The sequence below is a fragment of the Colletes gigas genome, unplaced genomic scaffold, assembly GCF_013123115.1.
Source record: "Colletes gigas isolate AHSC1104 unplaced genomic scaffold, ASM1312311v1 Colletes_gigas_Sc00004, whole genome shotgun sequence".
Classification (NCBI taxonomy): Eukaryota; Metazoa; Arthropoda; class Insecta; order Hymenoptera; family Colletidae; genus Colletes; species Colletes gigas.
The window spans coordinates 10,365,686-10,393,441 of NW_025106633.1; the positions used below are offsets into that span (position 1 = coordinate 10,365,686).

The 27,756-nt window shown below is 33.8% G+C and overlaps 7 protein-coding genes and 1 long non-coding RNA gene across 14 annotated transcripts; 4 read left to right on the plus strand and 4 right to left on the minus strand.

Annotated features, from left to right (window-relative positions):
- The first annotated feature begins 55 nt into the window (after positions 1-55).
- LOC122394776 (26S proteasome non-ATPase regulatory subunit 4) lies at positions 56-2,321 on the plus strand. The gene is made up of 6 exons (XM_043391901.1): positions 56-271; positions 688-828; positions 915-1,026; positions 1,116-1,490; positions 1,586-1,871; positions 1,961-2,321. Exons 1-6 carry the CDS (start codon positions 246-248, stop codon positions 2,224-2,226), a joined length of 1,206 nt encoding a protein of 401 aa, XP_043247836.1. The 5' UTR covers positions 56-245; the 3' UTR covers positions 2,227-2,321.
- Positions 2,322-2,590: 269 nt separating this feature from the next.
- Positions 2,591-6,582, plus strand: LOC122394766 (rhotekin-like). 3 transcript variants are annotated; one of them, XM_043391883.1, is made up of 8 exons: positions 2,591-2,739; positions 4,100-4,293; positions 4,530-4,739; positions 4,930-5,109; positions 5,190-5,284; positions 5,361-5,575; positions 5,991-6,279; positions 6,405-6,582. In XM_043391883.1, exons 1-8 carry the CDS (start codon positions 2,596-2,598, stop codon positions 6,575-6,577), a joined length of 1,500 nt encoding a protein of 499 aa, XP_043247818.1. In that variant the 5' UTR covers positions 2,591-2,595; the 3' UTR covers positions 6,578-6,582. The 3 variants fall into 3 exon arrangements, with proteins under 3 accessions (XP_043247818.1, XP_043247820.1, XP_043247819.1); XM_043391885.1 differs by lacking the exon at positions 2,591-2,739 and adding an exon at positions 3,323-3,428; XM_043391884.1 differs by lacking the exon at positions 2,591-2,739 and adding an exon at positions 3,334-3,497.
- LOC122394811 lies at positions 4,726-5,393 on the minus strand. The gene is made up of 3 exons (XR_006258924.1): positions 5,259-5,393; positions 4,945-5,142; positions 4,726-4,825 (listed from the first exon to the last, which is right to left on the minus strand). It is a non-coding gene; the product is annotated as an uncharacterized LOC122394811 (long non-coding RNA).
- A 456-nt stretch (positions 6,583-7,038) lies between the features above and the next one.
- On the minus strand, positions 7,039-11,012 carry LOC122394807 (HIG1 domain family member 2A, mitochondrial). Its single transcript, XM_043391947.1, has 3 exons — positions 10,908-11,012; positions 7,538-7,705; positions 7,039-7,229 (listed from the first exon to the last, which is right to left on the minus strand). Exons 2-3 carry the CDS (start codon positions 7,683-7,685, stop codon positions 7,048-7,050), a joined length of 330 nt encoding a protein of 109 aa, XP_043247882.1. The 5' UTR covers positions 7,686-7,705; positions 10,908-11,012; the 3' UTR covers positions 7,039-7,047.
- On the plus strand, positions 7,861-10,869 carry LOC122394786 (S-formylglutathione hydrolase). Of its 3 annotated transcripts, XM_043391918.1 has the most exons (6): positions 7,861-7,963; positions 8,043-8,153; positions 9,298-9,389; positions 9,451-9,828; positions 9,904-10,129; positions 10,191-10,869. In XM_043391918.1, exons 2-6 carry the CDS (start codon positions 8,106-8,108, stop codon positions 10,371-10,373), a joined length of 927 nt encoding a protein of 308 aa, XP_043247853.1. In that variant the 5' UTR covers positions 7,861-7,963; positions 8,043-8,105; the 3' UTR covers positions 10,374-10,869. The 3 variants fall into 3 exon arrangements, with proteins under 3 accessions (XP_043247853.1, XP_043247852.1, XP_043247854.1); XM_043391917.1 differs by lacking the exon at positions 7,861-7,963 and having other exon boundaries at positions 7,970-8,153; XM_043391919.1 differs by lacking the exons at positions 7,861-7,963; positions 8,043-8,153 and adding an exon at positions 8,331-8,556 and having other exon boundaries at positions 10,191-10,867.
- Positions 11,013-11,140: 128 nt separating the features above from the next.
- LOC122394808 (U6 snRNA-associated Sm-like protein LSm8) lies at positions 11,141-13,016 on the plus strand. Its single transcript, XM_043391948.1, has 4 exons — positions 11,141-11,678; positions 11,767-11,807; positions 12,040-12,167; positions 12,757-13,016. The coding sequence occupies exons 1-4, from the start codon at positions 11,648-11,650 to the stop codon at positions 12,845-12,847; spliced, it is 291 nt and encodes a 96-aa protein (XP_043247883.1). The 5' UTR covers positions 11,141-11,647; the 3' UTR covers positions 12,848-13,016.
- Positions 13,017-13,271: 255 nt separating this feature from the next.
- Positions 13,272-22,311, minus strand: LOC122394750. The gene is made up of 8 exons (XM_043391851.1): positions 20,843-22,311; positions 18,227-18,599; positions 17,855-18,110; positions 17,429-17,781; positions 17,137-17,359; positions 16,701-17,026; positions 16,396-16,627; positions 13,272-16,280 (listed from the first exon to the last, which is right to left on the minus strand). The coding sequence occupies exons 1-8, from the start codon at positions 20,884-20,886 to the stop codon at positions 14,341-14,343; spliced, it is 3,747 nt and encodes a 1,248-aa protein (XP_043247786.1). The 5' UTR covers positions 20,887-22,311; the 3' UTR covers positions 13,272-14,340.
- Positions 22,312-22,667: 356 nt separating this feature from the next.
- LOC122394753 (DNA repair and recombination protein RAD54-like) lies at positions 22,668-27,695 on the minus strand. 3 transcript variants are annotated; one of them, XM_043391856.1, is made up of 12 exons: positions 27,490-27,695; positions 27,204-27,401; positions 27,022-27,136; positions 25,574-25,783; positions 25,286-25,476; positions 25,013-25,215; positions 24,494-24,936; positions 24,152-24,413; positions 23,917-24,073; positions 23,440-23,845; positions 23,208-23,371; positions 22,668-23,121 (listed from the first exon to the last, which is right to left on the minus strand). In XM_043391856.1, exons 1-12 carry the CDS (start codon positions 27,564-27,566, stop codon positions 22,935-22,937), a joined length of 2,613 nt encoding a protein of 870 aa, XP_043247791.1. In that variant the 5' UTR covers positions 27,567-27,695; the 3' UTR covers positions 22,668-22,934. The 3 variants fall into 3 exon arrangements, with proteins under 3 accessions (XP_043247791.1, XP_043247794.1, XP_043247793.1); XM_043391859.1 differs by lacking the exons at positions 27,022-27,136; positions 27,204-27,401; positions 27,490-27,695 and adding an exon at positions 26,004-26,269 and having other exon boundaries at positions 22,671-23,121; positions 25,589-25,783; XM_043391858.1 differs by lacking the exons at positions 27,022-27,136; positions 27,204-27,401; positions 27,490-27,695 and adding an exon at positions 26,004-26,269 and having other exon boundaries at positions 22,671-23,121.
- Positions 27,696-27,756: the final 61 nt, after the last annotated feature.

Sequence of the window (27,756 nt, forward strand, 5' to 3'; positions counted from 1 at the left end):
CGCTTCTCTTCTAATTATACTTTATACGAAGATTAACATACATATATGCACGACGTAATTTTCCATGCGTTATAAAGCGACATCATTTCTTCTTTTTCTCCTCGACATCATTTTTATATTATTTTCATTCGTAAAGTAATAACAACGAAACGGACTGAAACAGAAAGGAATATAGAAAGAAGCGACGCACAAGACAGAACGGAACGGAACGGAACGAAACGAAACGCATCAGTATTGAAATCAAGATGGTGCTGGAAAGTACGATGATATGGTAAGTTCTTACTATTTATCAATATTCCTTTCCATCAGTATTCTATTCTCTATATTTTACATGTACGTTTTACAAAATTCGATCTATTATTGATGTAACAAGATTATCGATATATTAACGTATTATTTAAAGCGTGAATATCTCGATAGTTCGCAAACGTTAAACGCGAGTGACAGTGCAAAGTTGAAATAATTTGTTACACAATAATGATAATTTTCTGTACAAAATGATGATTAATTACTGGAGAAGTTGATCCAAGTGCAAAGTATAAATAAAATACTCGTTGATTGTTTTTACCTGAAATGTATTCACCTTCGTGAACGAAGCGGTTTTAAAGGTTATGCGATAGAGCTCAAAAATCCGTTTACGAATACGAAATGCTTGTCGTTTTATCAATAACTATTTCAACGTTTCAGTGTTGACAACAGCGATTACATGAGAAATGGAGATTTTTTACCGACGCGACTTCAAGCACAACAGGATGCCGTTAATTTGGTTTGTCACTCAAAGACACGTTCGAATCCAGAGAACAACGTTGGTTTAATAACGCTGGCCAAGTATTTCAAATTTATATATACTGTGGTGTCCAGACATGTGGCAACAATTTTTTTAATTTTTATGTAATTTACGTTTTTCTAAACAGCGTCGAAGTATTAGCTACATTGACCAGCGACGTAGGCAGAATTCTATCAAAACTTCATCAAGTACAACCAAATGGTAATCTCAGTTTAATCACCGGAATACGAATTGCACACGTAAGTATGTTAAGAGGATGCCATTGCTGTTGCTCCTCGATCGTTTCTACATTGTATGACAATTACGAATAAAAATATTAAATCAACAGCTGGCATTAAAACATCGTCAAGGTAAAAATCACAAAATGCGCATTGTTGCTTTCATCGGTAGCCCAATAAATGTAGACGAAGAAGAGCTAGTTAAATTAGCAAAACGTTTGAAGAAAGAGAAAGTTTGCGTCGACGTGGTTAGCTTTGGCGAAGATAGTGTTAATAACGAAGTATTGACAACCTTTATCAATACTCTCAATGGAAAGGATGGTACAGGCTGTTTCATGATCACTATTCCACCTGGGCCGCATTTATCAGATGCATTGATTGCTTCTCCCATAATACAAGGAGATGATGGAATGGGTGGCACAGGTGTTGGGAGAGCTGCCTTTGAATTCGGGGTTGATCCAAACGAAGATCCAGAATTGGCATTGGTTTGTACTTTGCGATTATTCATAATGCAATATTAATACCAGCAAAGGGTTAATAGTAGACTACAACTTTACTCTTATCGTTTTCCTTTGCCTAGGCACTACGTGTTTCAATGGAAGAACAACGTCAGCGTCAAGAGGATGAAGCACGACGTGCACAAGCAACCGAGGTGACTACAAACAAACGATCGGAAACGGTGAAAGCGACGCCCAATGAAGAAGCGATGTTAAAACGTGCGCTTTCTATGTCGGTCGAAGGTAACGAAGATTCGTCTTCGACGTCTGAGAATACTACGCCCACTAGTGGAACCGTGCCTGATTTTGCCCGTATGACAGAAGAAGAGCAAATCGCGTTTGCCATGCAGATGTCCATGCAAGATCAACGTACGATGCATACATAAAATTATACATCGCACACGTGCGCGCGTACGCGCTTATACTATACCAACTGTTTTCTTATTTCTATTCTTTAGAAGAACTCGAGACCCTGAAGGAATTAGCCATGGAAGTCGAAGTGGATTACGCCGCTGTAATGTCTGACCCAGCTTTTCTGCAATCAGTTTTAGAAAATTTACCTGGTGTTGATCCTCATTCTGAAGCCGTCCGTCAAGCCGTTGGATCTCTCCAACAAAATAAGGACAAAGACAAGGAAAAGGAGAAGGAGAAGGAAAAGGAAAAAGATAAAGACAAGGAGAAAGAAAAGGAGAAGGAAACAGACAAGGATAAGGAAAAGAAATGAAAAATTTGTGCTCCTTGGATATATAACTATATATTAATCCCTGTTTTGTGAATACATGTATACCAAATATAAATTTTCGATTTTTAAAAACTTCACTTACGATTTTCTATATCTACTCTATTAGTACATTTTTTTATTAACATCGACCAATATCGATAATTATGTGATTTAGCGCCAAAATTCCAAATCACTAACTTATCAATAAGTAATATACAGCGGTTTTTAAATGTTTAAATCATCCATTTGGGCACTCGGAACTTTAATGTTTAATTTGTATCGTCTTGTTAACCCTTCCTTTTATGTTTCTGTACGACGTTCTCGTATAATGGCTGCTTCGTCTAATTTTGAAAAGAGACGCTAAATTTCAAAATGGCGCCACGTAGAAAAAGTGTCGGAACAGTTCGTGGATCACACGGTGTTTTGGATAAAGAAAATAATTACTTGCGTTCGTTAAGTGATTACCAGGCACGAGTTAGAAGACGAGAAAGTATCCGTAATTGCAAAAATACAGCGGTGAGTTAACTTTTAAAACTAGTGAAATTTTATTGTTTGCTACCTGTTGCTCTGCAAATAATTTTGTTTATTTATTCGACACTCTAACGTTATAAGTACTCACATATAATATGCAACTGTTTCAACGTTCGAAGAAGTCAAACAATTTATCCTTATCAATAAGAATATAATGGAACATTGCTGTGGAAAAAGTAGGTTATGTTTCATTATTGACTTCTTTCGAAAAAGACCGTTAAGGAACGACATAGCTTTGATTTAAAACGTTACACGATTTTTGCGTTGTTAAAAATGAGAATTATTTATATGTAATTTAATTTTTTAAATCGTTCTATTATTTTCGAATATTTAAACGTTACACGACCAAGTTATGTTTATATTGTTGAAAAAGAATTCTGCGATACGAAATAACATAATTTCATTTTACACGTTCTAATGCCTAGTTTTTCCTTTTCTATTCTATCGATTCTGTTCGATTTTAACGCGGCGAATGGATAGGAACTTGAATAATCCCACCCAAAATTCCCACTCCATTCCCCCCTTGCGTGATTCATCGCGGGATGTTTGCTGCGTCCCAGTACAATACGAAACTGTCCGCGACGAAGACGAATTTGTTCCAAGTTGTCCGCTTTTATATTTTCGTGTATTATAAGACATAAATCCATAGAAGGACTTTCCGAAGAAAAGATATGGTAGCATTATTCACTTGCTATAGATTTAACAATCAGTACGAAAGCGAACAAATTCGCAGTGCTTCAGAGGTACAAAATAGTTAAACTTTTTGTTTCGAACAGTGTTTCTCTATTTTCTTTGCAGAATATCATGCAATTCAAACGGTGTTTATGTTCACTGATCGTTTTAAATCTTTTCTTTGTTTTGGTGTACGAAGATTTCTTTTTAAAATTACAACCTACGTGAAAAAGTTTTCATAACAAACGTAAAGCAATGAAAATACGAGTAAAGATGTTCATTATTTGCGAAAAGAGTATCATATTTATGTCATATTTAGCCGTGAACGACAGTTTAACAATGGATCGATATTATGCGAATACAATGTAATTCAAAATTTTCTACAAATAATCTGTGGAATTTATCAATCTACAGATGCGTATCTATGGTCACGTACACACGTATTGATGATAATTCTTGTAAATCTCATTTTTCTTTTTTTTCCGTTAGCATTCTGATATTAAAATTAACAAAAATGTACAAAAGACAAATAACTCGGAACTTATGTTCGTGTAGGTCGAATGCAGACGTGTCGCTTTGTCGTCATGTATCCGCTACGCAAGCAAAAATTAAAATATTTCGCAAAACCTACAAAACGATTTATGATAGAGTCGATTTCTTTCTTTTTCTTTAGGAATATGATTTGAAACAAAAGATCGAATTAGAAGTGAAAATGAAGGAAGGCTCGTCAAGGTTATTAGCTGCTGCGCGGCATCCTGCTCAAAGCTTGGAAGCGGCACGTGCTTTGCTCACTTCCAGCAAAAGAATGACTGCTTACATGGCTGAGCTACAATATCGTAGAAGAGACACACCCCTGAGACCGACGAGGTATTATATCTTTGATCAGAAATCATTGTACGTGTTAAAAATTGACGAGGCAAATTTAACGAACACGATCGAATTCGAAAAATAATTTTTTACATCTTTTTTTTTATGTAATTTTATTGATTTATTTTTATATTTTATTTAAACATTTTTTTTTTTTCCTGAGATAAAAATTTGTCTCTCGATATAATTTTACCTGTCTGTCATTGGATATTAATATTAAACATTGTATGTTGTAGCGTTTCCGAAAGCAGGGGCAAATTATCCGTCTCGGATCTTAGATTTCCCTTGATGTGGAGGGATTCCGATCATTTTAAAAATCGCGGTGACCACCGAAGGTTCGCCGTCTTCTGTCTAGCTTGTATCGGCTCAGAAATTCACGACACCAGCCTACTTTGTCCCGTCGATAGAGAACAGACGGACATTAGTTTTCCTGACGTTTTGTTATTGTAAGTCGTACTAATAACAGTATTTAACACGTCGAGCGGTCACGCCAATTTTCTGTGTTTAAAAATGTCCTCGACCTTTGTTCGATCTATAGTATAAAATAAAACATATGTCTGGTGAAGATATATCTATGTATGAACTATAAAAAATATGGAGAACGTTTACAAATTATCTTAATTTGTTTATTTGTAGTAACAATGTACCAACCGAATTCGAATTGACTCTGGAGATCTATAGTCACGTTCTGCAAGAAGATCTCAGCATCGCCAGTACTCCGAGGCGAATCAGTAAGACTATTCATTCTTCGATCTCGAAAACCGTGGGTAGAAAGTTCGCGGCATCTTTACGAGACGAATACGATTCTACCAAGACGTAAGTTTTCGCTTTCGATATTGTTCAACCTTACTGTACGCAAAATTCTTTCGTTACATTCGTTTTTTTTTACCTTCCAGTGGGCCTCAATTCAATTTAGTAGCTTATGCAAAACTGACTCTGGACGACACCGACAGAAATATACGTACACACGACTTGGTGTTGAACAACTTTGGTAATGACTCTGAATTCGCAGATTTCTTCGCATTTCTTGAATATCGCGGTCGTTAACGTTATATGTATTATTTTAGAGAACAAAGTTCACGCTTTGCCGCTGTTTGGACACTTCTGTTGCCGTTTAGCTGTTCAACCAGATTGTATCGATGAAGAGACTCGCATAGGATTCGTAACTATAAACGATCAACGTTGTTGGGCACGATTACGAGGCTTCGAAATCGAAACATGGAAGTCGAAGAAGTTCGCAGAAGGATTACACAAACCTACATATACAATTGGCGTCAATAAGGTAAGACGAAAGATCGCCGCAGATTCTTAAACAGTGTAAAAATAGTCGATGACATCACAGCGCGTAAACTGTCATCACTAGCCAGAAACATTCCTATCAATGAATAGCATGGTTTCGTTTGTCGTCACCAACGTTGTGTTTAATCTGGTATTAATCTGGTTATTGTAATATATTTAGCAAAGCATTTAGCTCTGTAATCGTTCAACTGTTTTTAAAACAAATTTCTTTTATTTAAACTTCGAATCATTCTAAAAAAATTATTTTATATAAACATGTACTTTCAAAATAGAATGAAAACAATGCCATCTAAAACGTAAAAATCAAGTTGTAGGGGCGAGAAATTTGAATTGTGGAAAAGAAGAGGCAAGCGTCCTTACTTGGAACAGTACTTGAAATACACGTTCTGTTGTTTCAGGAGACACTTGTTCGACGATCGAAATCGACGAATAATCAATTGCGAATATTCAATTGCTTGGACGGTATAAAAAATCGCGACACCATTGAATTGAATTCAAAAGAAGACTTTGAAAGATTGTTCGAGCAATTGGTAACGCGCATCGATGAACACTCCAAGTGGAAACACGCGGCAGAGAATGTCCAGCGGATTCCTTGTTCCGAGATTTCGAGTGGAAACTCAAGCACGAGAAATTCTTTTGTCGGTAACAGCCGACAAGGCTCTCTCTATGACGAGACACCATTAATAGGTAATACATCCTAGAAAATAAAAAAGATGCTTGTGCGAATAGAATTGTCGTGTCTTGCTTTTTTATTCAATTTTAAATTTATGGATACAATTTTCAACGATAGAATTTGTTTATAACTTTTACAGAATCGGTTTTTCCAAATTCTGTGTCGAGGATATCTAAGACGAAAGAAGCATGCAAACTTATCTCCGAGTATCGTGATTCTCCCGGTAAGGCTTCAACGACTGTACGATCTCGACCTTCGATTATAGAGTTCAACTCTTACTGGCAGTTTCCTGATACGATTCATCATAGATGAATATTCTAAATATGTAAACTATTGTAAACTCGAGTTGTTTACGATCAATTTTGTTTTTATCTACCTGTGATCAATTCAATTAAATTTGTGCGTCTGGATTTCCCCAAACATACAGTACATATTACGTGAATTTCATTACTGATAAAACACTGTATGTTTACAAACTATACAAATCATTCTAAAAGTTTTAGATTACACTGTACATGTTTCAAGATTGTGTATATTTTAAATATATTCTATGCTTCATCAAAGGGTCATTTCTTTTATAAATGTGGGTTAAAATTTTATCTTTTTCTAAAAGTAATTAAATAAAGCAATAGTTTTTAACCAAAGCAGATGACAAAGCTGTTGTGCTCTTTTTGGTTATACTACTTGTTTAATAGCAATTACAATTTGTAATGAAACTAATGCCAAAACAAGGATTAAACAATATACCATTCAATGTATTATACTAATAGCGAATACATAGTTTAATTGCGATCCATTGGCTCTTCATTCCTTGACGCTGCGACCATAAATCCAGTAACCATAGCAAATATAGTGAATGCTTGTGCCCCTACACGTACACGCATCATGTATTGAGACATTTGTGAATTTCCATTATAAAAACTGTAAAGACCACACATAAGAGCAGATACGGTTGCCAAACAACCTGAAACATTATAGAAACATTGAAATAATCAGTTAACAAGCATTTATCTCACATAATTGGGTAGTTATTCAAAAAAAGGGTCTATCTACTAAAATCTTTGAGATATTTCAATTTGAAATTTTTCTTTGCTTACAAAGCTGGCATTTGATAAAAAGCCTATACGATCGATATTGCAAAAAGTTGAGTTCGAAAAAAAATGTTCCATGAATACGAGTATAAATACAATATTTGGAAAAATGACTTATCTCGAAAAAGGTCCTTCCAAATAACTTACTTAATTGTACAGCGTTCGTCGAGGTTATATTTACCTAGAGGCACCAGAGGATTTTCTCCTACTTTACGTTTAAATCTTCCCGTGAATGTTTCTGACACGTTATTTGTATGAATTTCGTCGCGTACTCGAATCCAGTCTAATTCATTTAACATATTCGAATCCATTTTTGTATTTTCCTGCATTATTATTTATTAACGTAGTACTGAAAGATCGAACAATATATTGACACAGAACAGAAGAAAGACTATGTTTTTTATTGTTATCGCATATTACATTTCCCAGTTACAAAGAACAGAACAATATTAGAGTAACGTAATTTATTGTACAAGACAGCCGTGTTGCCAGATAGGCTAGGTTCTTCGTACATATGAGTTGAAAATAAGTTGTGCGTCGTTGCATTGACATCATTGGGCCATAAGTGTGTAAAAGATTCGAGCCAGTTTAGTAATATAGCCATGACGTGAGCATCCGTGAATATTTGACATCAGAGAGAAGCGAAAATAATTGTGTATTTAAAAATTTTATTCATATTTATATAGGTTTAATGGAAAGTGATCTAACAGAAACAGTGAATTACTGCTTACACTCGGTGAGAGTGATTAATGCCATGTGAAATGAAAATCACCAAATCCATCAACCCTTTCTCCCCGGTATGCATACACACATACATCGTCTAACTATTGCGTTACTGAAACACTAATTGGTGTTACTAATCACATCTAATATCATTTTAATTATGTTTAATATAATTGACTATCGTTAAATTCAATTCTATTCGTACAGTTCCGTTGGCATTAGTCTTATTCTTTTCTAGATTGGTAATGTCACAACCAACTCTAGTACAAGCGATGCCAAGCGAGAGTCCGATTTTGCATTGAGTAGACAGAGACGTACAAATGTTTCGTGCTCTTTCTATCAAGTGCAAAATCAGAAACTCGCTGTTTCACTGTTTCTCGTTCAAAATGGCTAAGTAAAAAACTCTAAACAAAACCACGTAATTTATGAAAGAAACTGATCGGTCCGTTGTGTCTAACCACGCGCTCCTCTTACGCAGTACGTATGATATCATTAGTAAAATTTTACAGGTTATAAATTATAAGTTGAAAGTATTAATAATTTCTCTTGTACAATACCAATAGAAATTCTAACGATGCAAGTAAATTTCATAAGTTATAAGTCAACTGTTCAAAATTTATCGTTTTTATATACAGCCTAACCTATCGCAAACTGTTACTATTTCACCACGTTGGAAACAAACTTAGTAACAGTAGATGTAAATAAAAACTATTATTAGAATTAAGTTTAATTTAAAATCTTTTTTTTTTCAATAAAATGTGCTCTGAATCTAAAAAATAAATAGTATAACCTTTATTAAATATTATTTTTATATATTTGTATATGCATATTGTTCATGCTGGTATTCCAACACTTTTTTAGGCACCATAAACGTGCACAGTTGACTGTGTAATCACGGAGTGTAATTGTAATAATCTCATTTATGATTTAAATTATTTAAATTATTTGTTAAATTGGTTGATAAATTTAAATTTATCGTGCAACAAATGCTTGTAAAATGTGGTTTTGTTTACATAAATCTTTTTGTAACTATTAATAGATTTGAAAATTTACTATAGAGGATCCAAAACATGTTGAAAATTTATATATTCGTAATGAAACCAATGAGATTGCTTGTTTATCTAATTTTATCTTTGTTCGTTGATTTTCTGTTTCTCAGAAATGTTACATGCAATCGTTACATGCCATTCGTACATTTGATTATTTTTAACATTACAGGGTACCCAATACTGTTTAAAAATGTCCGATATTACAGAAGTTTCGAGTAGCAAAGTCTTTGGAGGATGGCAAAAAGTTTATTCTCACAATAGGTAAATTTCCTTATACGGATGAAAAATTTATGATTATTAAAATAATTGTTTTTCAATTTAGTTCTGAACTACAATGTAAAATGAATTTTGGAATTTTTCTTCCTGCTCAAATTGAAGAAGAATCTGTACCAGTTATCTACTGGCTATCCGGTTTGACGTGTACGGAAGCTAATTTTATTCAAAAAGCAGGAGCACAAAAATATGCTTCCGAGCATGGAGTAGTTTTAGTCGCACCCGATACAAGTCCTCGTAATGTTAATATACCCGGGGAAGATGATAGCTGGGACTTTGGATCTGGTGCTGGTTTTTACGTCGACGCGACGAATGAACCCTGGGAAAAGAATTATAGAATGTACAGTTACATTACTAAGGAACTGCCAGCTTTGATTAATGACAAATTTCCAGTCTTACCACATAAGCAGTCCATAATGGGCCACAGGTAAAACAGAGAAAAATAATTTGCGTAGAATTCTTTAATTTATGCCAAGAAATAAATAAGCCACTTTGTCGAAAGCATGGGTGGACATGGAGCTCTGATATGTGCTTTAAAAAATCCTGGTTTATACAAAACGGTTTCTGTTTTTGCACCTATATGTAATCCAATTTTGTGCCCATGGGGCAAGAAAGCTTTTACTGGTTATTTTGGTGGACCAGAGACCAATGCTGTATGGAAAGATTGGGATGCTACAGAACTGGCTAAAAAGTATAACGGGCCCCCATTGGAAATTTTAATCGATCAGGTATTATATTACAACAACTACTTAAAATAGATTCTGGTAAAAATATATTTGATCATTTTAGGGAAAGGAAGACACGTTTTTAAAAGATGGGCAATTATTGCCAGAAAATTTCTTAACAGCTGTGAAAGATGCTAAGTTATCACTGACTCTTAGATTTCAAGAGGGCTATGATCACAGTTATTTTTTTATATCAACGTTCATCGAAGACCATATTAAACATCATGCCAAATATCTTAGAACCTAGTTCAGCAGACACTATTTTATTTAAAACATATTTTATATAAAAAAAAAGATGTCTTATATTGAAAGTGGAATGAACGAAGAGAGAAACGAGAATTAATTATGTAAATAAATTATGACTGTACAGGCTGCAGACTTACTCCTTTTAAATTTTTGAATTCTTCATAATATTTGTAGGAAAGGTAAGCAATGATTGTGAAAAATATAATGAATATTTGGAATATTAATTTGTGTAAATTGCACTTGCATCATTGCGTCGAACAAAAAAAAATTATGTTACCAAAAGATCCCATATAGTAGATCCAATTCTTCTAAAATAACCCTGTTTGTTTTCGTATAAGTATTATTAAATCTATCAAAATTTTATCGACGAGCAAATTTGTGATCAATTGTGTTACTATATTTGTACGAACTACATCTTGAGATTCATTCGTAGCAGCTTCTAATTCATTGTGATATGCTTCGACAAATACTTTATACCTTTAAATTCATGGCTGTAAAAAATTTGATAAAACGGTTAAGAATCGTAATAGCGTACACAGAGTTACCAGACAGTCGACCGGTGTCCATAGGAAACTGCCTTTCTACTTATGCACACAATTGCACAGTCACATGTACGTGAGCTCTGGCACTTCGGGGTTTCGAGAAGGAAGGCAAATGTCAGCCTTTCCGTTTTCCTCTCAAAACAGCTGAAATCTGATTTTACATCCTGGCATAGAGCTGTCGCGTTGGTGCACCGTGAACTTCTCATTCCATTTTCGCATTTATGCCAGATTACGTGTACGTAAGCTCGTATATAGACTTTCGAAGGGTCGAGAAAGACAAACCGACATTCGCCCTCTTTTTCGAATCCCCGAAACTGTCCGAAGCGCCGGAGCTCACATATACGTGACTGTGCATTAGTGTGCGTAAGTGGAGGGGCAGTTCCTTTGAGAATCGGCTGCTGTCTGGTAACACTGAATATACACAGTATAAAACAGTCATTTTTATATTTGCTTTCCGATAGTGACTAACTAAGAATAAATTTGTATATCCCTGTTTCAATTCACCCCTCGTGTAGTCGAATATACGTTTAATATTAACGTAATTTAACACTTACGTTATTGTATTCCGTGTATTTTTATTACAGTTTATATTTACAAAGCTATTAAGTAATGTATATTTGTGTAAAACAGTAGTTGATTGGTATACTTTCGTTATAACAAATGTGTTAAGTATACGCGCGCAATTTTACTTGTATGTGAAAATTATTTTAATGTATAATTAGTAATTAAGATTATGGCGTCAGGTTTGGAAAGTTACGTGAATCGTATCCTTTTTAAATTCGATTTTATGACTATAATATAATATTATAAGTCATAATAGTTATTTGTATAATCTTAACAACACCACAACAGATACTGTTTCGATTATCACATCTGATGGCAGAAACTTTATCGTAAGTATATTATCAGAAGTACATATAATTTGTTTATTATTTTCATTGCATGTGTATATTATTTTAGAAATTTTATAGCCACATTATATTATGTTATTGTTGCTAACGAAACACTTTTATTTACAGTCAGAGAAGACAATTAATCTCTATTCAATAATGTATTTAAGTTCTTTGTTATTAAACTTTAATTTTTTTAAATATTAAGTAATTAGAAGGATTTTTATGTTTATAGGGTACATTAAAAGGTTTTGATCAAACCATTAATATAATATTGGATGAATCACACGAACGAGTATATAGTACAACACAAGGTGTAGAACAAGTTGTATTAGGTTTACACATCATCAGAGGTGACAATGTGTAAGTAATATAATATAATTAACTTCCTATTAGTTGTATACATTACAAAATTTGTCCAAATGTTTCTTTATTATTATTATTATTATCATTATTATTAATATTACTTAATTTGTTTGTAGAGGTATCGTTGTTTTACTTTGTACAACTTACTTATTTATGTTCATTGTAAATTAATACATCACTTATTTTATTTAAAATCGATACATTAATTTTTCATATTTAAGTTATGTACAATACGTTATAATATAAATACATTAAGACATATAAATTGGTCGGTAATATTAATTTCTCTCATTCTGGCAGTCTCAGAAATTGCGTGAATACTGTTGTGTAAAAAAATATATAATTGTACAATTGTAACAAAACTTTTAATTTACATTTTAAATAGTACATAGATACATTTGTTATTATGTTAATAGTATTTACATCTTGTACAGAATTTAATTAAAATTGGATTATAGAGATTAAATGTTCGTAATTATAATAATGGAAAACTTACTAATGTTATGCAACTAGTTAATCGCGAAGTAAATATATAAAATCTGTTTTAAAAATGGCATGTCGATATATTATTTTTTAATTTTTTTAGGGCAATTGTAGGAGAATTGGATGACGAGATGGATGCACGTTTGGATCTGTCGGGTATAAGAGCTGATCCTCTAAGTTCAATTGTACATTAATGAAATATGGTTATAATTATAATTATTATGATATAAAAATAATAATGATAATTTAATAAGAATCTGTAACAGTGAAGTATAGTTGATTGAAAGTACTTCTAATATAGGTTATTTATATATTGTATAAAACTTGTTTTTATATCCATATTTGGAGTACTTATATTTTAAAAAGTACACCGAGGAAATACAGCATTATTTATGATATTAAAGAAACTATAGAAAATCGTCTTAGAATCAATAATTGAATTGTACAAAAAGTTTTACTATATGATAGTAAACTTTATTTTTTTACAAATGTAATTTTACTTTATAGTATCATAATATAATAATAATAATAATAATGATGATAATAATAATAATAGTAATAGTAATAATAAAGAAAAATAGTATAATTGATAGGTTAACACTGAATAATGACTGAAGAATTCTTTAAATTTAAATATAATCTGTTTCTAACATTATTTCTCAAAGAGGAAGTATTCTTAATCTGCATTCTAGCAGATAATTGTGTTTAACATTAATGTGGAACGTACAGTTGTACCACGAAATGGATAAATGTAATTACTGGATATAAGTTTTACTAGCAGTGTAAAACGGATTATTACAGGATTAGCATCTATTCAAAAGTTTTTAATTTGCAACTTCTACAAAAAAAATTGGAACAAAAAAAGAAGATATTATATACCCATTTATATCTCTTCAATACTTATGCAAGTAAAAAAGTATGTCCATGTACAACTGTTTTCAAAATTCTTATAAATACATTAATTTTTACAAAATATTGCAATGTCGTACTGATTGACGTTCTGTCATTTCACTGGTGTTTCCATTTCTGATAATGAGCCATAGGCCATTCAACGATTGAATAATTTACATCAAGCTTGAACACAATTTGATAAAAGTCTATATATGCGTTCTAGAAGCCAAAACTACAGTGTGCATATGAATCATATATAATGCGTTGATGTTATTTACTATACATGGAAGACATAAAAAAAAAATATCAATCAAACGATTTTCATTCGTCGTGTCTTATGTATTAAATGTCTTTTCAAATGGATGATCTCCTTCAATATATACAGATACATCTCTTGGATGAAATAATTTCTTTTATCTGTAGTCTAATAGATGTAGTCTGTATACATATAATATTTTCACTGTAGAATATGATTTCTTATTTTAAATAAAATATATAACGTCACGTGATTATGAGCATTATTCATACCGTTCATGGTATGCATACTTCTTAACAAATGCTTTAAAGTATATCCATTTACAATTTTTTAATATTTTCGATTCCTTAATTTTCTATTTTGCTATTTAATTACTAGCGAGCATTTGACACCATGTACAATTGACACGATCAAAACAATTAATCTGGACCGCATAAATGAATGCATTATATCAAGAATGCATGCTGTACAAATTTAAATTAAAATGAGAATTATCACCAGGTACTTCGCTTATGTACCTACTCAGAATTGCTTATTGCTTTAATTATTAGTCACGATATTGGTCCTGTTTCGATTCCGCCGCCTAATTCGGCCACCACGTCTATTTTGATTCGTTCCATTCCACTCTGGCCCATCCATTCCAAAATTTGGATTCGGTCCATTTGGATTGAACCCCATTATACTGGAATCTGGCGGTACTGGGCCAGGATTGGGACCAAAGTTATTGAAATTACCACCAGAGTAATTGGCTGCACCATCGTACGAAGAATTAACGTCTGGCCCAAAACCTACACCAGGTGCTGGGCCTAAAAGTCCGGCTCCGTTGTTACGTTGAACGTTGAAACGTGGATCAAAGTTCATTTGACTTTGAGGCACAACTGGTGGTCCATTAAGAGGTATACCTGGCGGCATATTTGATATTCCCGCAATTCCCATCGGCGACATACCTTGAGGTCCCATAGGAGCGTTCATCATAGGTCCCATTGGGCCCATGTTTCCAAGCATCGGATTTGGACCCATAGGCATCATACCTTGTCCCCCTTGCATACCTTGTGGCCCAGGCATAACCTGAGGAACAGGCATTCCACCAGTACCCATTCCTATGTTTGATATTTCCATTGGTGACTGTTGTACAGTTTTCATCATGGAAGCATTTACATTTTGAGAAGATAAGTTGGAAGCCTCAAGAGCTTTACGACGTGGATCAGATCGAACTTGTGGGGGTGACTTCGGAGTGTCTGGTTTTACTGGAGGCGGAGACATAGGAGAATCGGCTAATTCAACTTTTCCAATTCTGAATATCTTCCTTAAACGTGGATCGTATTTCACCTGTGCATCATTCTTGGTAAGTTTCAGACCCGTATAATCAGGCCTCGGTATATCAACGACGTATACTTTGTAGGTCATCGGAGGATGCGAAGAAATACTTGCATCTATTTCCGTGCAAGGTATGTGCGATGGTGCTGGTTTGAACGGTAGACTTAACATTTGCCGTAAATCGATGTCAGATTTAGTGGATGTATCTGTAAAACCTGTACCAACAACTCGAAGATCTGTATCTCCAAAGCCAGTTTGAAATCGTTGTCTGAAATCCATATCTTTTCTTCTGAGATCTTGATCTGTTTTGGTACGAAGATCTGTGTCCATATTGGTGTCAACTGCGGTAATACCAGAACTATAGATGCTCGTTTCCAATCGAAGATGCTTCGATTCCTTTTTACATTCTATTCTACTGGGGCTGCTCGACTTCTGCTCCTCTCTGCGTTGTCTTGGATCTCGAGACATGCGAGGATCTCTGGACACAGGCGCGGAGCTCATTCCAGGCGAGGAACGTGGACTTGATGTTTCGTTCTCAATTTTCATCAACTGACTCGAACTACTGAATGTTGCACCAATATTCATTTTATTTTGGCTATTGGATTCGTCCGACGATATTCTGTCTGGTGAGGATTTAACTTTTGATAGATAATCCTGTCCATTGGCAGACTGTTGACCAGATTTACTCGTCGTTGAACTATGCGCTTTAAGCGACGATAGTAACTTGGACACTTCGGCACTGATATCAATTTTACTCAAATCACCGAGTTTGTCTACGATAGCTGCTGGCTGGGGTATGGCAGGTGTCAAAGTTTGAGGTTGAAATTCTTCTTTAATGACGATATTCTGAGTCTTTTCTGCAAATTCATTCTCTTCTTTCGAAGTGTCCTTATTAGAAAGTACTATTGTAAGATTGCCGCCTTCATCGTCGTCGTCGTCGTCCTCATCGTCTGAATACCAGTCTTCTAGAATTTGATCTGTGTTTCGCGTAGAGCACTCATTTTCCATATTTTTAAAGCTGTCTTGAGCTGCCCGTTGTTGTTGTTGAATACGCATAAATAATTCCTGTGCTTTTTTTGGTAAGTGAGTCGGCACTTCTTGCTCTTCCGCGTGTGGTGAAGAGGCACTGAGATTAATACTTTGTTCATTCGCGGTACACGTTTCTGTAATAAATTATGTATCTCTGTACTACTTTACTACTTGTTTTATTGGTTAAATTATGTCTTATTTAGATATTTTTTATCTCTTTGTTATTTATATAAACACAAGCTGTCCTACCTTCTTGATCTGTACTTTTGTCCTTCTGTTTATCATCGTCCTCGGTTGGCACTTCAATTACAAGATCAGTTTCTTCATCCTGGTCACTCTCTTCGTCAAACTTAGATTTAGTAAGATTTGCTACTTCGTCGGCTATACTAACAACAGGTGGCGACTTTTTCGAGGTTTTTAACAATTGTCTTAAATCTATATCTTTCGAATTTTCAAGTACAGAAGTATCTTTCTTTTTTGCCTGAAAAAGAATATTATGAATATTTTTCATTTTCGAAAATTTTTCACACGTTATAGAATTATAATTATTATACCTGTTCTAAAATTTCATCCTCTTCTACATCCTTTGTAAAATCTTCTCTGTCTCGTACTTTACTTAAAGTACTTTTATTCAATTCAGAACTGGCTTCTGTATAAAAGTCCATGTTTGGTATAGATTGTGGTATTAATGGTTTTTGATGTAGCTGCTGTTGAGTTGCTAAACCTAGCGCAGCATTGGGAAGTTGCAAACCAAACTCATTGGCTGATTGTAATAGCATAATTTGTTCATATGGGACTCTATCCTCGTCAGAACCCCATCGAGTTTTTTTACCAGATGGTTTTCTTTCTCTAACATTTTTCTGTTGAGGTGTTGCGTGCTCTTCTGTATCAAAAATTTATAGTAGTTATTAACATGACAGTCACATCTTTTACTTTATTCCTATTATAAGTAACGACATAAAAAATATAAATCAAAATCTATTTATGTACCTTTCTCTTCCTTTTCGTTACTTTTCTCGGTGGTATTAATCGGTGCAGTCACGTTTAAATCAAAAAGACTTGGAATTTTTTGATTTGTTACCTCTTGACCCTGAGCTAGCGTTCTTGCCGTGTTATTTATCATCAGCATCGCTCCGTCCCTACTTAACCGTGGAAAATCACCAAGAATTTCCTTTGGTGCTGTTTCCAAGTGTTTCAGTAAAATTCCTTTCACCTAAGATAAAAAAAATGTTACTTCTCGTGTGACTTTTAAACGAAACATAAAGGTTTTAGTAATCAGTACCTGTTCGTTCAAAGGTTGATGAGAAAATTTACAATTTTCTCCTTGATTGCATTTCAATCCTGTATGGAAAAATTTACATGGGAAATCATGATGCATGTAAAGACATTTGTCTCTCTTCGCGCAACAGTCCATAAGATAAAATTTACACAATTCCATTTTTCTAGGTGGCAATGCATTATGCGAAAAAGGGCAATCATCTCCTCTATGACATTTTCCTTGCATGTAATAAACGCATATAGCATCTGGGTCTTGATTGTGATCATTATTTTGATTTCTTCGTCCATTTCTGTCATTTCGCATTTGCCCGCGAGTTTTATTTTTACCGCCACGTTCATTTTTACCTCCTCTCCGTCCTGTTACAAATAGAAATACTTTTATAAAATTTGCAAGAAAGAATCAAGAATTTACAAGAAATCATCGTACCACCTCCTCCTCCTCCTCCTCCTCCCCCTCCCCCTCCTCCTCCTCCTCTTGTATTGCCACGTTTAGTATCATTATCCCTATGTCGATTTACATTAGGCCTTTCATCATAATCAGAATTACTGTCAAAGTTCTCATGTTCATTGGTATGTCTAGGAGAATTATTTTCTTGCGAATCTTTCCTAACGGGTGAAGCACCTCTCACAAATAACATCTCATCTTCATCTTCATTAACATTTTCATCGTCGCTCACCTTTCGTCTCTGTAACCCATACATTTACCATAAACCTATTTATCATTTTAATATAATACTGTAAAATTTCCTAGCAAAAGATAATTTGTTACAGCTACTTGATAAAATGTTATTTATCTAAACACCTTCTGATCCTTGCTACGGTCTTCTTCCCTTTCATCGCGTAGCCTTTTCCTACTCTTATTTCTATTATTTTTATTCTTAGATTTAGAATCTTGATTTCTGGCACCATCTTCTTCTAGAGCTGCTCTGATTGCTTTCTCAACATCTCCGGCCCAATCTTCCGTTGGACTTTTATACTTCAAAAATCTGTCATGCTTACTACCTCCTTGAACGCTGGGCTTTTTATTTTTACTAAATTTAGAATCAAAGGTTTTATTTTTTGATGTATCTGCCTTTGATGCAGTTTTAACGGTATCGTCAATTACAGGTGGTGGTACAGGCTCGTCATCTTCATCAGACGGAATTTCTCCGTCTTCCAAGTCATTGTCATTATTACTATGCATATGTTAAAAATATAATATTAGTTAAAAGATGTTTATTTTAGGGAATATGTAATTTTGTTCAAATTTTACACAGTGTGTATGCGATATCTTTGTTTACATTATTGTGTAATCATCTTTTAAAACGTGTTAGGATATCATATTAAATGTCTATAACAATGACATATGTTTATATAAACTTTTACCAATTATCATCCAATTTTTATATTTGTTCAATTATAAACTAATTGTATAATAATACAACGTTAATGTAATATTTAAAAAAAATGTCAAGCATCGAGATGTTGTATAAATATAATTTTAAATTTCTATCCAATGTTTATAAATAAAAACCACACATTTTCAAATAATTTTATGCAGAGAGAGGAAATTGTAAAATTGGTTCATAAACTTAATGCAAAGGGGGAATAATCTCTATTACATAAAAGTAATTATTTTAAATATTTTTTTATATATCTTTATATATCCAACACCCTAATATACCTAATAATTCTGGAAATTCTTTGTGGGTAAGGTTTCTCATGAACAAATTAATTCAATGAGTCATACGAATTAAAATAGAAAATTAAAAATGTTTTTTTTTTATCTCTATCACCTCATTGCCATCATCGTCATTATTATCTATAAATGACCAAAGAAATAACGTAAAATACGTCTCGTCGATTAAATAAAAGAAAAATTTTTCGTGAATAAATATTGTACTTGTAATAGCTGTCAAGGACATTATCAGCAATGGTCATTAAATACATTATGGGTCTGTATGTAATTGTGGATAAAGGAACATCGAAAACTTTGGTCGAGCGGAGTATACTCGAAAGGAGCTTCCGCTACTAGTTGAGCTGAAAACATTAGCTTTGTCTTTGGAGCACGACTAACGGACATGTTGTATAGCACAGCGGGCACCGATCGATGCAACCCAGAAATATAGTCAAACGATACATACATATGCTTGAAAAATGATAGGTTTTTCTACGACTCGTACAATATCTTTTTCGACTCGTTTAACTGCAAGACGATATTCACCCGAGACGTACAATGATGTTTGTACGTTGTTGATACGCATAATATAAAAACGAAATACCCATTTAAAATGAAGCAAATAACCGTTCCCACGTTAAAAATTAATATACGTAAATAGAAAAGTAACTTGCAAATTAGAGGCGCTGAAAGTTGTTAAATAGAACACAATGAAACGCGTCGTCTGCATGTCGTGTAGAAAAATAAAATAGATTGGAGTTACCTTACCCACGAATCACGTTCATCATTAGCATCATTATTATCATAACTATCATAATTCATCATGATCGATGCAATAGCATAAACATTGGATCGATATACAACATCACATTATTTGCAGCATATCTCATTGTCATCGTTACAGCATTGCCAACAGTGCATGTAACATATTTTTTTAAATCGACGTCGCACCGTCAGAATTTTTTCGCGTGCAGACCCGTTTGTCCTCGTTCTTCCGCTTGCATATACATACATATGTACGTAAATTATGTATACATGTATGTATGTACATACGTACTCGCTACATGTGTGATACGTTTAGATAGCTGTGTAAATCTGTCTGTGTAAATATGTCGTATACGAAGTCGGGAAATGTATAAACAGGAATGTCTTACTCCTCGAAGATCCCGTGCATATTTCCTCGATTCTATAATTTTCATTTACAAGAGAAATTCCATCGATACGTAGTCCTTCAATGCTCATCGAGAAATGAAAGTTACACATGTAACGCATGAAAATGATACATGTAGTAGCCACGTACGTTTACATATTTTCATCCAACTAAAATTTCTACCGTTACTTGGACAAATTCATCCGAATAATTTTTTTGGTATATGCGAACTCGATCGAATACGTTTGCTCGTTACACTCATAAATGCATGAAGAACTATCTTTGTTACGAGAATGGCCTTGACCTTATGAACGATGTCAAGGCGTTTATTCGCACATAGAAAGCGAAGTGGTAATTTTAGAACAGCTGGCTAACTTAATTTCCGAGCAATGAAGAACCGTAAAGAAGATAAGGAAAATAAATGAATTACGTGTACCCGAACAACAGCGTAATGGGTTCGTTTTTCCTCGCAGTGCCAATGGTGTATGCCGAACGAAAGCGGGGGACAGCACGGAGCCTCCGAAGAGGGGGGTCAACGTGTGACGTGGTGGTAGTTAACAGTCATAGAAAATTTCGACTGTTTGTGGTGAATAAAAAATGTGGAGGCAAACCTTTGGATTAGAGTCTCAGCCGCGGAAACACTCTCTAATGCCATTGTTTTGTCCCGATCGATCGTGTTTTGTACCGTATGATATAGCACTGTGGCCCGACGATGATCATTCGATCGATTGACGCGACCACACTCGATGGCTCTTTGTTTGCAAGATAATCGCGTGCCTGAATTCTAGCATTTGAAATTTTGAAAATACTCGTTACAGGACACAAATTACCCTACAGAATGTTTCGTGTCTTTCCGTTTCTCTTTCTCTCTTGTTATTAACGTAAGCGCGCTTGCGCGCACCAACAACCGAATGTACCAGTTTTCGTTAACGTTTTTTCCCTTTTCTCAACTCGGATACGCCCCTGTATCTTTTTCTCTCAAATATTCTTCACGCCTGAACACAGGCTATTTCGTACTAAATACTCTCTCTGTATCCTCCGTTTTATCCGGAATATTTATTATTGCACTTTAGATTCGGTCAAGTATGTATTTCACTGTGTCTCCTTTCTTCGCTATTAAATTTCGTTAAATGGCGCAATCTCGCCACTGCAACGTCATTCTGGCTTGACGTGGCATATGGCGGCTCGCCGATAAGTTCGTAGGCGTCTTAGATTATCTTTCTCGTATGGACGTAAATATACTTGGTAAAGCGAGTGAAAAACGGGGCGATGCTCAAAAGGAAACGCGCGTGCGTATTATTCGGTTTTTTTTTGCAACTTTTACGAAAAGGAAAAAATCCCAACGTTTCTCCGACAAACTACAATTGAAGCCTCGAAGAATATGTGAAGCGTAGCTTCCACTTTAACGATTCCCGTCGTAATTTGATAACGGCGCTCTCTTTTTTTATTTAAAATCTTTGGGAGAGAGAAAGAGAGAGAGAGAAAGGGAACGACAAATTGATCTGGCCTTGCCGTTGAAACAACTGCGTATTTAATTAGACGCGCGTCTGTTATTGGCGATAGAATTCTCGAAAATTAATATCCACGGACTCGACGCGATTCGTGTCTCCCGATGGTTTTACAGCGTTTTACGTCCCTCGTGTACTTCCGCGTTGGAGATTTATCTCAGCAAAAGAAGAACATATGTATTATGAACGAGACTAGCCGCAGGCAGGCGAAAAATACGATGGTCGGACAGACCGTATTACTGTGTCAGCAGATAGTATAAAAATGTATCAGTTATGAGACGATGAGCGAAAACTTCAAAGATCAAACTAAACATGGCCACATCTGGAACTATTCTGAGCGGGCAGCTGCACAGAACCTCGGAAGAAGGGCGAGCGAATGGCAACGGGTCAGGAGGGAAAGCAACGTTCATCACTATCCGCCAATCGGAGCTCGAATTCCCTGGTCACGTGTTGCTTCTTCCATTATTTCCATTCCCCCACTCTAACTTCCTCTCACTTCCCCACTTTTCTCCACTGTTCCGCTGTTTATGTGGAACAAATTCCTCAAGCCCTCTGTTGACCCTTGCTTTTCTACGCACAACTCATCCGAAAGCAAGCTTATAAATCTATTGCTCGAATAAAATACATCATGCTTCGAAATATACTTTACTCTCACGTTGGAATAGGTTTCTCGTCGTTTCACCATTTTTCCTCGGTTTCATATCTTACCGCATTTATTTGCAAATTTATCAAAGAGCAAGTGTATATAAATAATCTTTTTGGGAAATTACAATTTAACATTTTGATTTCAGATTTCATAGTATTTTTTTCGTAGTAAATTACAAAACAGCATTTATGAATACAAAAATTTTTAATATACATATACTATACTATATACCATCCAAAATCTCTGTAAACGAAAACTTTCTCGTATACGTGTTCCCTAGATATGTATGTGCAAATTTCATACTGTTCGATCTTTCCTTTAAAACTACATAATACTTACAATAAATTACAGTTACGTATTTTTACAAAACAACATTGGTTCAAATATTAACATTGAACGGATTTAAGGCTTTCGTTTAAGGATATACTTTTCTTAGGTTGCAAATTAGTTTATAAATATTCTATGCATTAAATGGACATTTCAATAACTTTTGCATAGAATCGTGTGCCGGTGTAAACAGAAAAAATAAGAAAAACTTGTAATTTTATTTTACTTGTCGTGTGAACGATTATGAAAAACAAAAGAAATTCCACTTGACCAACATTGCCGTAGTGATAAATCTGGCAAAGTTCGGGGATTATGAGCGTGCCTCCAATCTGACAAATCAGAATTGCAATCCGATTGCTCGGGTGGTCCTGTCACTTCTATACCATTAATGCACCTTTTGCATTTGAATCTAAAAATAATCACGAAAATTAATTTAATTATATCACTTATACATATATGGTAGATGTTTATAATTTTGAATTATTTCCTACGTACTTTGCATGAGTATCTGATATCGTATCTTCTTCCAATTTAAACAAATCTCGCAAATCGTTTAACGTAAAATGTCTTGCAACGTCTTCTTCTTGATCAACGACCGTTGAACTTAAGGCCTTTTTATGTGCTTGTCTTTGAAAAATCTTTTCTTCGATAGTACCAGTCTACAACAGTTAAATGAAAATTTAAACAGTGTAAAAACTAAAAGAAATTGTAAGACTGTGTTACATACACAAAGAAAACGGTATACAAAACATGGCTTTTTTTGGCCATCTCTCCACACTCTGGCCATAGCTTGATCATCATTTGCTGGATTCCAATCTGGATCAAACATCACTAGACGATTTGCACCAATAAGATTTAATCCACAACCACCAGCTTTAGAACTAAGCATGAAAATAAAGTCATTGCTGTCTTGGTTGTTAAACTTTTCTACTACTTTCGCCCTTTTTTTGATAGTCATTGTACCATCGAGTCTAACGTAATTATAGCACCGTTTATGACACAGTTTTTCGAAGAGGTCAAGAGTTTGTGTATAATTCGATACCAATACAATTTTATCATTTGTTGTTGTCTTGATAGATGCCAAAAGACAATCTAATACCATTAATTTTCCGGATAATTCGGGTAAAATTTCTCTAGAAGTAGAATTATGAAGGCAAAAATAATGGTACGTTTCATTGTGTTAATAAATGTTGGTAATACACACTTGGTACTATAATTCGATGGCAACAAGCTTGCAGCATTTTCAAATCCTTCGGTTTTTTTCAATATTTTATCATAAACTAAATCAGGATGATTGCACAACTTTTTCAAAAGCGTGATTGCAGAAAGACTGCTTCCTTTTTTAGAACCTTCAGAATCCTCTGTAAAGAGTAAATGAACATACATCAGTGAAATTTAAAAATAATTTATGGTACAATAAAAAATCAATAATAACAAACCTTCCATTGATTTTTTTATACTATCGCTTTGTATAAAACTTTTATAAAGATCAGTCTGTAATTTCCCCATTTTTATACAAACTACAAGCTCGTGTTTCAATGGTAAATATTTAGAAAGTAAAGCGCTAGTACGTCTAATGAGGCATTTATTAACAATAGTTATTAATTTTGATAAACGTTCTTGAGCAAGATTGCGTTCAGCGTCCGTTGCAGCTGCATCTTGCCCTCGTAAAATTGGTATTTCAAATTGTTTTCGGAATTCCTAAATGAAATTACAATATGATTTAAATTGTTGACCGACCGAACAGAATGCTTTTAATTTTTTTTAAACTGATAATATACCTGTGCAGTTCCTAATAATCCTTGATTGACAAAATGTACAAGAGAAAAATATTCTAAAAGATCATTTTGGATAGGCGTTCCGCTAAGTAACACTCTTCTTTTAGCCTTCAAATTTATAAGCGCTTGATATGTTTGATTCTCTGAGTTTTTTAAACGATGACCTTCGTCACATAGTACGAGTCCTACTTCATCTTGGTGGAGAACATGTGCATGTAAACGAAAAGTTTCATAGCTCACTATTAAAATAGGATTAGCGCACCTACGACCGTAAGTTTTCATGAAACCTGTAAGTTTTACATCAATATCTGCTTTATTTCCACCATCAATGGCTAACGGTTGTACTCTATTTTTTAACCACTTAAAAATCTCGTTGTACCAATTTTTAACTAAAGAACTTGGTGCAACAATAATAGCCTTCTCTATAAGTGGTTTAGCTTCGGGTCCTTTAAAATATCATTAGAAATTAACTTTGAATTTACAATTTAATTACAGTTTCTATACAATGTAATAATAATTCACCTTGTTTTAATAAAGTCCATAAAAGAGTTATGCATTGTAAAGTTTTCCCAAGACCCATTTCATCTGCCATAATACATCCATAAGCACCTTCTATACGTTTTCCTGTTACACATTCATACATAAACTTAACACCTTCCCTTTGGTGAGGTCTTAAAATATTACATAATAAAGGATCTACCACGACATGTACAAGCTGTTTAGATCTAAAACATGTACAATATGTTTAATTATGAACAATTCATCGATGTTTAAGGCAAAATGTTTTATACTCACTGATCTAACTTCAGTCTATCGTGTTCGGATAATTTAGGTGGTGAATAAACAATAAGTGCATTAGCTTCATCAGGATCATGTAACGGTCTGCGAGGACCAGACAGATGCGTACCTAATGCACGACCTGACAGCTGATAACCAGGGATTGGTATCTTGAATGGTTTACTAAGAAGCTTCTTCACTTTTTCTTCCTATAAGCTCAATGGTATTTTTTTATTAAGTATAGGATTACAAACTTTATATAAATTATATTATAAATAATGTTGTAAAAGAAATAAAAATAACTACATGTTCAGAAATTACTTCCTGCGTCGCTTGAACATCATCAGCTGTAAGAGCAATAGCTTTACATTCTGGTATTTTTACATCTCTGATATTACGGCAAACCTTTTTCTTTGCCTGATGTACTTGCGGCACAATTGGAGAAAAAGATGTATTATTGGATACATCAGAGAGTAATGGACGCTTTCCTCTTTGACTGGGTGCGAAAGATCGAATCTTACATGTAAATATAAAAACAAAATTTTCTCACATAATATTGTTACAAATATTTACAAATATGTATATTTCTTACTATACAAATATTTATGAAATATTAAAAAGAAACATTTAGTGAAAATGTTATTAAAATGTTATAATGGTATAGTATTTAATTTTTCAGTAAGGAAGTAGATTACTTAAAATTATGAAATTTAAAATAAATTTTATGAAATATTACCATTATGTGTTAGGGTCCGAAAGTCATATAGTCTCAATTCAAAATTCTTCATATTGTTGCAACAAACTGCTACATGCTCCTCCTTATTTTTCATTTATTAAATGCATTTTTCACTTTTTTCAATTAAAACCAAGTATTAAAAAGTTTCGGAAGTGTCAGAAATTTCGCGGTTATAAAATAATATGTTTCACATACACATCGTGTTTGGAATGAAGCGCACCTAGCGTTCGTAATTCGAAACTATTTAATACCGCTTCATTTTAATCATATTTGAAACAATTTGTTTCTGTTAAATATTAATTTTCCTACATCATTATTAATTATATTATATAAATATATGAAACACAAATAAATTAACTTATGATTCTGCAAATATATTTCCCAAGAAATTAGTACATAAATCATCTTCGTCATTTGTATTATACTTATTGTATTTTATATTTGGAATATTAAAAGTACATTTAATAGGTTCTGATAATTTCGGATTCACATTCGGTTTTATACTGTAATAATATTCTAAGAATTCTAATACTGCTGGCTTGGTTTGTAAACTATTGAAACACATCCTGCTTTTCTTTGGAAGTAATTTTTCTAACATAAATACTAGGTGATGATGAAAACATAAAAACTGTGTTGGTATAATTGATGTAATATCTAACCAATTTTGTACACAACTTAGAGGTGTAATTGAATGACCAGAAAATAAAGCTGGGTTTGTTAAAATCCCTCGTGCAGACATCACTGCCTCGCAATTACTTTCTATAAATAGGTTTTCTGCATTTTCCAAATTTTTTGCATCTCCATTAGCAATGAGGGGTAACTTGACGCTATCCCTTACTAATTTTAAATTATCTATATCAATTGGTTCGTTTCTCATTTCAGGAGTTCTAGCATGAATAGTAAGAAAAGAAGCTCCTGCTTTTTCAAGAATTCGACAAAACTCAATGGTTTTACGAATATCTTTCAACAATCGTATTTTCACAGATACTGTAAATGGATTTGGTATTCGATTTCTAACTTGATATATTAGGTCTTTTACAAGATGTGGTTTCTTAAGCATATCAGCTCCATATCCTTCTTTTATTGCCCAACGTTGAGGGCAGCCGCAATTTAGATCAACACCATTACAATATCTGTTAATGCAATCATTAGTTAGATATCAAAATTTGCACAGAAAAACAATATTTAATGAAAACTCACGGGGCAACCATTTCTGCTGCATTAACAAAATCATTCACAGTTTTTGCGGCAAATTGAACAACTAATGGTTTATCTTCATTATTGGTTGAAAATTCATTATCCCTGGCTTTATCGGATCGTATAAACGAATCAGCTAAGATCATAGGTGTAAAACATATGTCGCAATCATAATTCCTTACTAATGTCCTAAATTGCAGTCTGTCAGAAAATTAAATTTTATTAACTCAAATTTACTTTAACAAATACATATCTATGGAACATACATAATAACCTTTGTATCACTTACTTGCTGTATCTGACCATTGGTGCACATACTTTTATCATTCTTGGTTCTTTTAACATTTCTAACATATCGGTTGACATTTTAATTTGTTTTTATATATTATACCAAAGAAAATTATATAATACAATATTTTATTAGCAATATGTACCTTCCAAACAATAAGTGTACCTTTTTTCATTCAATATCCTCATCTCTTTCATGGAAACATTTTTGTTTACAAACACGTACTTGGAAAATAAACAAGTTTATACATATAACTACTTTCTATAG